The sequence below is a fragment of the Mercenaria mercenaria genome, chromosome 17 (assembly GCF_021730395.1).
Source record: "Mercenaria mercenaria strain notata chromosome 17, MADL_Memer_1, whole genome shotgun sequence".
NCBI lineage: Eukaryota > Metazoa > Mollusca > Bivalvia > Venerida > Veneridae > Mercenaria > Mercenaria mercenaria.
Genome location: NC_069377.1, coordinates 31,155,911 through 31,167,189, shown reverse-complemented (window position 1 = coordinate 31,167,189; position 11,279 = coordinate 31,155,911). Strand labels below are relative to the sequence as shown.

The 11,279-nt window shown below is 33.4% G+C and overlaps 1 protein-coding gene across 1 annotated transcript; it reads left to right on the top strand.

The window, feature by feature from the left end:
* Positions 1 to 935: 935 nt before the first annotated feature.
* On the top strand, positions 936 to 2,207 carry LOC128549951 (uncharacterized). Its single transcript, XM_053527746.1, has one exon. The coding sequence runs from the start codon at positions 936 to 938 to the stop codon at positions 2,205 to 2,207; it is 1,272 nt and encodes a 423-aa protein (XP_053383721.1).
* Positions 2,208 to 11,279: the final 9,072 nt, after the last annotated feature.

The window sequence follows — 11,279 nt, the reverse complement described above, 5'->3', positions numbered from 1 at the left end:
TGGACAAATGAGAAATATACTGTGTTATGTTACTATAACCTTCTTATGTATGTATAACTGTTTTACTTTGTCTTTGTATTTGTTGTGTACATCCATGCAAACGCTACAATATGGTTTCGTTTTTATGGGAAACTGTATTCTTTGAAACATGACAATTTCTATCTTTGTGCTTGATTACAATCCGTTTCAACAAAACAATCAACCTAGAGAAAGCGGAAAATATTTACAGTGATTTTAAGTATCCGGACTGATTAAGTGTTTGTCAAGTTGTTTAATCAAAGTATCATTATTTAAACATTTGTACTTATAAATAGTTTAAGAATGTATCAGACCAGCAACATTGTATTATTATATGGACTGTGATTTTAGACAGAACAGGGGAAAGTATAACGTAATCCATTGACTTTAAAGATATTTTCAGTTGAACATGAAAATGTTTTGTCGACAGGAAATTAAAAATTGCATTTAATAAGTTTAATAGTCATAGTGTATCAAAAACAGACATGGCAGTGTCAGGAAGGAAGGTCTCTGATGTTCATTGGTCAATATCTAAAGGTTCAACAGAGGATTTTGACCACAGATGTGAACCATGCTTAGCTATTGATCAGGATGTAGAAGCACATGGATTTTGTATGGACTGTCAGGAATACCTGTGCAAAAACTGCTTTGCTTGTCATCAACGCACAAAGGCCTCAAAACATCATCAACTTCTTGACAAAAGGAACATAGGCAAACAAACTATTCATAGTAAAGACTCAACAGTGTGCACTGAAAAGTGTCAAATTCACAAAAATGAGATCATCAAGTTTTTCTGCACAAACCATGAATTTCTTGGCTGTACTGATTGTATTACTCTGGATCACAGGACATGTAAAATAGATTACATACCTGATAAATGTCCAGGTATTGAGGACAGTGATGAGTACTGGTAAACAATGAGAGAACTGGATCAGAAGATGAAAGATATTGATGTCGTGATCAAGAAGGCAACACTACAAGCCAAGGAGTTGGATTCCTCTTATGATAATGTTATAAAAGAAATTATTAAGTTTCGCAAAGAGATAAATGATCGCTTAGATCAACTGCAAAAACAAATTCAGACAGATGCTGAGAAAAAGACAATCAAGGAAAAGCAAGCAGTCACGAATGTGCTTGATACATGTACTGCTATTTCTTCTGATATCAAGAAATTAAAGTCAAGCCTACAAGACAACAAAGACTCACAGCAGAATGGACAACTTTACATCACGATCAAACAAGCAAAATCCAAACTAAAGTTGGATGATCTGAAGAATGCTCAAGAATCTTTGGATCAGACAAACCTTCAACATATATTTGAAAGAAACACAAAATTAGTGAACCTCTTTAATAAACAATATATATTTGGGAAGTTGAGCCGATCCTCTTCTCTTTTGACTAACATGGGAGATATAAATGTACAGACAACATCAGATAATAACAAACTTTGGATCACGGGATGTGCTGTATTGTCCTATAACAAAGTTATGCTAGTAGATAGCAATAACTATACCCTGAAAGTTGTGGACACACAAAGTAAAGTGGTAATAGAAGAGAAGACCCTTGAATCAAGACCATGGGACATTTGTATACTGCCTCTAGACCTTATTGCAGTGACAATGCCAGATCAGAAAAAGATATTGATAATGGCAACAAATGGTGACATTTCAATCATTCGCAAAATTCCAGTTAAAAGAAAATGTAGAGGTGTGACTTATCACCAAGGTCACCTCTATGTGGTTTGTTTAAGTCCTAATTGCGTGTTTACTGTCGATACACAAGGAAATGTCATTAACACATTATCCCTAAAGGACGAGATATTTGCCAGCCCGAACTTCATATTGCTTAGCCAAGATGCCAGGCACATGAACCTCAGTAACTGGGGTAGCAACAGTGTATCCTGTGTCACATTACAGGGTGATATATCGGCTGTATATAAGCATAAGGACCTTAGAGAACCAGTGGGAATGGTGATGTTAGATGATGGATCATTGTTGGTGTGCTACTACAACTGCAATGGCACCATACATCATATTTCAGGAGACTTGAAGCGAGGTCAGACAATATTAGATGGATTACAGTACCCACAATCTATATGCTACAATCGCAAGGAACAAAATGTCTACATTGGTGGACTTTGTGATAAGCTAAAGATAAAAAAGTTTGGAATGAAAAAAAAAGATATTTGATCATACAATTTTTGTAGCATTACAGTGCTGAAAGATATCGGGAAGTGTCATTATAATCAAACTTCAGTTATGAATAAAAAAGGGAACAAGTTCTGTTTCAATTTTTTATTAAACATGCAAATATTTTACCACCCTTCATTGTTAATTAATATTGTATTTTTCATTTAAGAAATAATTTTTAGCAAAACCATGTTTTAACACATTTTATACACGATTGGCGTTTATATGTCGGGCGTAATGAATTCACGAAGGTCTAGCCCAATTGAAATTATTAATTATTAATTTTATACGACGTATAATCGCCGGAAAGTATAAATAGTGTTTAAACACGGTTTTGCTATAAATCATTTCGATTCATAAATGTCTTTTATGATAAAGTTTAGATAAAAATATGATAGGACGGTTTCTCTGCGCATGTATGGCGCCAAATGGTCGTCACGTTCCTTTGTTTTTATACACCTAGAGCGGAAATTGTAATACGTCTTGTGGAATAATTCTAGTATGGCGCTACTGATGCAGCATTAGTCTGCTTAGCGAATAATCATCCCCGTGTGTGAGTAAATTACTCAAGACAGTTGTTATTTGCGACATTTTGTTTAAAACATGTTTTCTATGCCTTGACGTTCAGATGACCATAAAGGAAGGATCTTTTTGGTGATTATTTCTACTACAGTAACGGCTCTTTGATAGTCTTGCTTAATAGAATATAGAGAAAAAAACTTGCGTGTCCCACTCCTTATACACTATTCAAGGATACTCTTGAAATTTTCACAGATGACGGGCCTTTATGTGATAATGACCATACAAATATACTTTTTTCTGTGGCAACATTTTACTAGAAATATGGCTCTCCCTTAATAATGTCTTTGCTATTTAGACGACCGCGCAGTGTGTGGGAATATCCGTGCCCTGTAGACACAATTCTAGGCTTAACATCAATATAGAGTAGATAGGTAAAATGTAACAAATCTAAAGAGTGACGTTTTTTGTAGCTTCTTGTCATTTTTCCCCTGTGGTAGCATCTTTAAAATTATCTAGAATATATACTTGTTGTTCTCATTATTCAAGTTATCATTTTAAGACAGGAACAGTCCTTCCAAATAATAAAATACCCCTTTTTCGACTGAGGACAAGTACGAAATACTGTGAGCGTAACGGTTATTCCCTGGGAATCAAACCTTTTAGACAAAGTAGTCCTACAAGAGTAATAATGGTTTCACAGTAACACAGTTCCATACAATGTACGGCCTATACAAAACCTTTGTGTTAGGTTTAACGTCTCACTGAAACGGTTAAAGGTAAAATGGTGATTTCTGTGCTTTCATGGTGGAGGAAGACCCCAGATGTCCCCGTGCATTATTTCGTCGCATGTGGGCACCTGGGTAAAACCACGGACCTTCCATAATCCTACTGGATGGCTTCCTCACATGAAGAATTCAATGCCCCAATCTAGGTTTGAACCCACATCGGTTGTGATTTGAAATCAGGGACATTAACCACTAGGCCACGAAAGCCGCCGCCTAAACGGAACTGTCTACTTCTCTGACAAGGTATATTCGTGTGGCACTGACCACAAAGGTTTGACCAAGATAACCAAAAATCTACTGGGAGACAGTCATGATGCTGCCTGTCCCTCCAACTCATCCTCAAAGGAAGTTTAGTGACTTTCTCATCAAGAAATTACATTTTGCATAGCCAAACTGATTGTGATTCTGCTTTTAGAAAGTTCCATTCAACTCAGTCAGCTTTGATAAAAGGTATAGAATGACATCCTCACATCTCTCGAACAAAATTCTGTAATGTCATCATGCTACTCGATCTGTCTGCAGCTTTCGATTGACCATCAAACACTGGTACACCGACTCTACCATCATTGTGGAGTCACAAACAAAGCACTTGCATGGATGCCATCATATCTTTGTGACCGCTATTAAACTGTGTGGATTACTGGTGAGTTGTCGACGCCTATGTTAATCAAATACTGTGTGTCCCAGGGATCAGTAATTGGTCCAAAGAACTATATCATGTACACTCAATTTTACTTGTTCTTTAAACTGATAGAAGTGAGGCTTTACACCGCATTGAGAGCTGTCTGACTGAAATTGTCTCGTGGATGCATCAAGGCTAATAAAACGGAGGTAATGTTATTCACATCAAAGCATAACTCCAAATACATTGAGGACGTCTCGGTGAAGGTCGGTGACTCTGTGATAAAATCCAAAATTGTTGTAGGAATCTTTGTGCAGTATTTGACAACAGTATGGATATGGAACAGCAAGTCAGCTCTGTATCCCGGGCTGGATATGCATAGCTATGCAGAATAGGTCTTATCAGACAGTATCTTACAGTGATGCCACAAAGACCCTTGTCAACAGCATGGTTACCTCACGGTTAGACTATTGTAATGGCTTGGTAAGTTGTATTACAAACAGCACACTTAACAAGATGCAATATATCGAAAACGGCAGCTTGCATTATCACTTAGATACACTGTCGGAATGATATAACGTCGGTTCTGAAGGAGGATAATTGGATACAAAACCAAAGAAGGAATTGTGTCCTCCGTCTTTGTTAAAGGTAGCATTGGGGAATGTAGGGGACTTTATAGGTGTGCGTGTTGGAATTGAGGATGAGGGCGGGTACATACGTTGGAATAGAATTGTAACCCTGTCAAAAATCTTTTGTTTTTAATTTTTTGAAGTTCATGCTTCAACTTCTCTTAACTAAACTTTTATTTTTATTCGACTTTTAACGCTATTACCGTGTAAACTTATTACGACAGTTTGTAACTTCTGTTAAATTATGTTAAGAAATATTCATGCAAATAGGCATGTTATATTACTAGACAAAATGTCCGAACCTCAAAACTAATTCCAATATGAAGTTTTATTGCTGATTTATAATCTTGAGTTAAGGTTAAGTATACAATATAAGAAAAAGTCCTCCAAAGAAACCCAAGCCAAACTCTGAAAATTAGGTGATATTTACTGAGGGCAGCTATCCTTAGATTTTGATTTCACTAAGTATTGCAATTTTTTCTACAATAGAATCAATTAAACAAAATATTAGTATCATTTCTTTATCACATGCATGCATTGCATATAAAGCAGTTCAAGAAGCATAAATAATTGTTGTAACTGTTTATGAATTTCGAGCAAATATTGATATTATCAAGTACCCCACCCATCTTCAGTAACATTGTGAATATATGTTTGTTTCAAGAATGCCCTATGAATGTTTTTTTTATGTTTCTGACTTTGAGATACACATGTTTTGCTTTAAACCTTTCAACTCCACGCCCGACGAGAATGTTTTAGAAATATGTATGTATAAATTTGGTTAGAAATTGAAATTTGTCACCTATGTTCTGAATTTTGACACCCCAACGTTTTTTGACAAAGATGGTAAAATACTAAAAGTAGGCTACAAGTAAGTGCTAGAGATCATCTGGTATTCAAAGAACACAGTTATGTTGTAGTTTACCAGTAGACGAACAATATGCACATGGTCCACATTAACGGCCACAGTACGTATTAGATGTAGACGTTACTCCAGATTGAATATCGCAAAATTGTGCTTTGATATTATGAGGACGTATGTTCTATGTTTTCTTATATATACTACCTATTTCACACCAAATTGTTCATGTTGGAATTAGTTCAACCCAAGAAGTTAAAATGACCAGCCTAATACATAAACTTTTTAAATTGACAGAAAATATCAATTTCTTATTCTTCTTTGACCTAAATTTGTCGAGATGAAAGATCAATATTGCTGAAAAATTGTTTATTGCCTGTTCATTTTGAATCCCTAATCATCAGTTATAATGCGCATTAGTTGAAGTCTCTCACTTTGAGCAACCAAAAAATTACAGATATTTTCCTTCGTCCAGCAGTGGTACTTGATTACAACACAGACTCATATTAATCGTTTATTTATGCTCTAAGTCAACAAATACCATTGCAGAAGAATGCATACAAGTATTACTTAAGTTTTGAGTAACGTACTGTCTTTGCAAAATGTAAAATGAAATATTTTTTCAGAATATAGCTATATTATGCTAAGGTACATCTCAAAAACATTTAAATGTTTTTGAGGTGTTCCTAAGCATAATTTACCAGATACTTTTATCCAGAATTTTAGATATTATGAGGACACGCAATTATGTTATTTACGTTACCTTGGTTTATTTATAATACTGTAACAACATTATAACAATATTACAACGTATTGCTGCATAACAGATGCTACATCATAGTATCTGTTCAAAGTACAGACTGTACATCTCAAGACTTTTAGGCATTGATTCTATTTAGATGTAAAAAACAATAAGGAGTAACGTAAGTTACTGATTTGGAAATATGTAGTTCCAGTTCCTATCTTCAATTTGTTTAATATAAATATTTTGAACTGTTAAGACTATCTAAGATTAATATAACATTTTTGCTGAAGTGGTACTGTCTATTCAATTGAAAAATTCAGGTAAAGTATATTATTCATTAGATGAAATACTTATTTCATTTACTAATTCAATTCTTTTGTAACAGATCATCATACAGATCTGATTTCTCTATAGTTTCCTGATTGAACAAACATACGTTAAAAGCAATTACAAAAATATGTCGCTTAATGACCATTTTCATGGCAAATCTGAATGAAAATATTTCGAGTATTGATGTTAAACGAAGTGATTCTTAAACTATATTTTATATATCGCATTATTTTTTTTCTAAGTATACACGTGTTTCTCTTCCTCAGAGTCATAAGATGTGGAAATTCGGGCGATCGAATTCTACATTATGCAGTTATCAAGTTAGAAAATTTATATTGTCAGACTAAAAAGTAAAAATACAATACTTGTGTTGAATGCTATGATATCTAATATGGACATCAAGAAAAATATCTTGTTAATTTAAAAGCAGATTTTGAATAAGCTTATTTTCTAGTATCACTTCAGGGTGATATCTATCTTTAATGTCCATCATTAGAAAATTGAAAATGTTGTTTTTGTTGACAAAAGATCTCTTAACACAAGTCAATTTGCATATTAATATTTAGTATTATATTTCATGGTTAAACAAGTATGTAAAACATTTACCTCTATAAACAGCTTTTACAGTAGTGAGCTATATACGGAGGTTACCTTAAGTATATGTTTGATGTGTCTAGATAACAAAATTTCTAAAACATTTGAAAGTCATTCTTTGTTACAAATGTTGAATGTGAAACAAGGACAATTTTTTTTTTTTTTTTTTTTTTTCGTAAGTGTAAGTACATCAATATATCAATACATCATATACAGATATTTATACAATATTATAATTTTGAATGCACTATATAGCTAGAAAAAAAGGGAAACAAACAAGAAGAGTATGAACAAGAATAATGTAAAGAAAAAAAAAGTAACGGCCTTGGTAGTAAACATCGTTTGTACATATTACATATTCAACATTGGTATGAAATTTCTTCAATCATTGTTGAAACTGTCAAGAGAAGAGTTTTAAAAAGCTCTATACTTTTTGATTTTTAATCTGTTAGACAGTTTTTGTTTAAAGATAGATATGTTTGGTATTGTCTTCTTCGTTTTACAGTTATATATGTAATATTTGGAAAACAAGAGAATGAATGATATTATTTTATTTCTTGAATGAAAAAAGGATATAAATTTATCTTGAGTAACATCTATACCAACTTCAATAAGCCATTGAAACAATTCGTTCCAAAAAAGTTGTGTTTTTGGCAACTCCAAAATAGATGTTCTTGACTCTCTATTTCCATATTACAAAAGTCACAAAGTCTGGACTCATTTAACCTGCAGTTAAAAAGAAACTTGTTTGTTGCAATATTTCTGTGCAAAAAGTTGTAATGAAAATTTTTTAGAATATTATCTTGACAGATAACAAATGCATTCTTATATCCTTTCGGCTACCATAGCAGACAAATACGTACCATAAAAACGGGGGTCGCTATTACCGCTATCATACACCGACTGACTACCGCAGACGCCTAAAACGTACCATCAAAACGAGGGTCCAGATTACCGACAGCGTAGGACTACCGGAATTTTTTAATTTTTCTTTGTATCTTGGGGGAATTTGAATGTTTTTTATTTACTGCAGAATTTGATCTGAAGTGTAAACTTTCATTTATGTTATTAACAAAACGGTATAAAATCAGTTAAACTAATAAGGTAAATCATTCATAAGACATACTAAATAATATTACGCAACAAATTACAGGTCTCCATAAAATTTAAAAACAAAACCAAACGTCTCGTGCGCAATAATGTTCTAAAATCATTGTTATCGCAATTTGTTGATAAGAAAATCCTTTTTAGACAATTAAGGGATCATTACTCTCCAAAAATACCCATTAGTTTTGATGGTTGCTCGTCGCGGTAATTACCAAACTCAGTTTTTAAAACTTAATTAATTACTCATTTCTACGCTACGGCATTTAAAGCTATTTTACTACGTCTGCATTATGCGGCTCCGGCATTCTAGAAGTCTGAAAACCATGGGTCTGCCACTGATGCGTTTTGCAGACTTTTCACCAGTTACTTTCACTCTGGCACTACGGTAGTTCTGAACTTTTTTCCATGAAATACAAAATTTCACTGTGGTAATCAGAAATAGTGTACATTTATACACTACGGCAGTAATATTTTAAATTGTTATTGCACATGGAACATACATATATACACTGTGGTAATTCTCTACAGAACGCTTCATCGTTTTTACGCGCAACGGTAATACATATGCACGTATCGCTTCTTCCATTTGCATACTAGACGTGTGTAAATTTATCCACTATGGAAGTATTGTACTTTTCAAATTTAAAACTCAAACTTTAGGTAAGAATGCATTTAAATTATCCCAAAGTACACAATTGTAATTTTGACTTTGAGCTCCATGCATTATGCATTATAATGCATGGATACTCTGGAATGCTATATAAATGGTACAGTATTCCGTATTTCACATGTGCCTTTGTATACTCATTATATTAATTTATAGTCCGGGTGCGTAATGTAGGAGATACATTCGTGCACTTGTAATCTCTGAATTCTCTCACTCACGGAGGGTCGAGCTGTGCTACCGACTAGGACTTTTATGTGAGAAAGTAGGCAGTTGCTTACGGACTTTGGCGTCTAGTACTTGTCTTTCCCAGGAACGATGGTTAGTTGAACTGGCTAACTGATATAACTGGAATAATGTTGAAAATGGCCGTAAATTCAAACAAAAACAGACTCTAAAATGATCTGTTTCCAAAACCGTACATGAATGTGCTTTCGGTGAAATGAGATCTTATAATTCTTCATTATATGATTAAACAATTGATACCCTAATTGTGACTTTAAAGAAAAGTATCAACGGAATACAGCTCGCAACTGGGATACGCTCTAATTTAGATATAATGCTATTAATAAATTCAGTTATTTTAAAATCTGTTTGAAAGTCAATATAGCATAACAAACTAAGAAAAAGACACTTTTAGCTACTATTATAAGTTTTACCACGAAGTGTCATTCGACATTTTTGAGTTTTGTTTTGGCACTTGCATCGTACCACAAAAACAGATTATGAATATGAATAAATTTAAATGAACCTAAATAACGTATAGTTGACGCGTTTACATGGTCCGATCCGCTGACATAACTGGTAGGTGACTAAAAGTAAAATAAAAAAAACATTTTATAACAGAAATAATAACATAAAACAATAAAATTAACACTGAATGAAAACACTACAGTACAGGCAATCTCCTATGAACGGGTATGAGTAAGAAGAATCATATATCAAATGCTACACAACCTGAACAACGTATGTTGGACTAAAGTTCATGATAGGCAGTCTACCTATAGTCCGATCCGGATAAACGGGTAGGAGACTAAAAGTAAAACATTAAAAGCAAACAAAAACATTTGACAGAAAAAAAAATATTTAAACGAAAGCAAGTTGTAAAAGCTATAACAGATGAGGATCATTCATTACTTACAAATCATCGCAAAGGGTAACATAGAGCATATGTAATGTTACACAAAGTTCACTAAAAGTCATGAAATATTTACTGTTTTTTGTTGAATTTGTACTGTAGTCCGTTTAAACTGAGTAAGAATGAAACAATTTTGTCAACAACTTACGACAATAACCGTTAATCTATATATACATGTATTTTTTGAATAGCCGTCTAAAGGCAAGGGGGTGGGGGTAAGGTAATTAGCATTGTTAATGACGCATAGAAAGATAAAATGTCCAAAATTCACTGTGATAAACATGTCATCGGTAGAACTGTTTAATAAGTTAGTTATGTGTCTATATTTAATATGCCCGGTTGTATGATTATTATTTCTATACCATATTACAATGTATCAAAATTCACAAGAAGCCAAACTTTATGAAACATGTTTTTCTTGAATTTCAAAACTCTTCCCTTGAGACAGCTCATATTAGAAAAGTATATTACATGTGAAAATTAATTATCAAAAGATGAATCAATCAAACTTTCTCATTCGTACTAAAAAAAAACGTACATATACACACGACACATAGTAAAAATGTGTACACCATGTAATGTTGTCACTAATCTTAGACACTGTCTGTTTTTTTCTCCAGTTTGTGCTTAATGTCCGCTAGTCAGACAGTCATTTCTTCTTCGTCGATTTCCAAGATAATTTTGTTGGCATTTTACGGGGTGTTTCTATTTTAATATGTACCGTACCTTCCTGGGTGAGTTTTTGCAACCGTTATGTAGCTAAATTGAAGGAAGGGATTTCTTATTAAATTGTAGTAATAATGAGCAATACTAAAACGTATCAAATTATAACATTTAGTGATTTGCAATGGTTATATATACTAAAATCGATTTTCTGGAGTGTCCAATTTTGCTCTTCTTGCCATAAGTTTTACGGACGTTTTCGGATTGGAGGTCTGTATGGACTTGTCCTTTAGTTAGCCAATCCCAGTTCTGGACGCATGATACGAAAGAAAGCATTCCCTGAAAGTATTATTTAAAAGATCACGGGGATTAACCCTGAAAATATATATATACATATGTATATAATATTTTTAT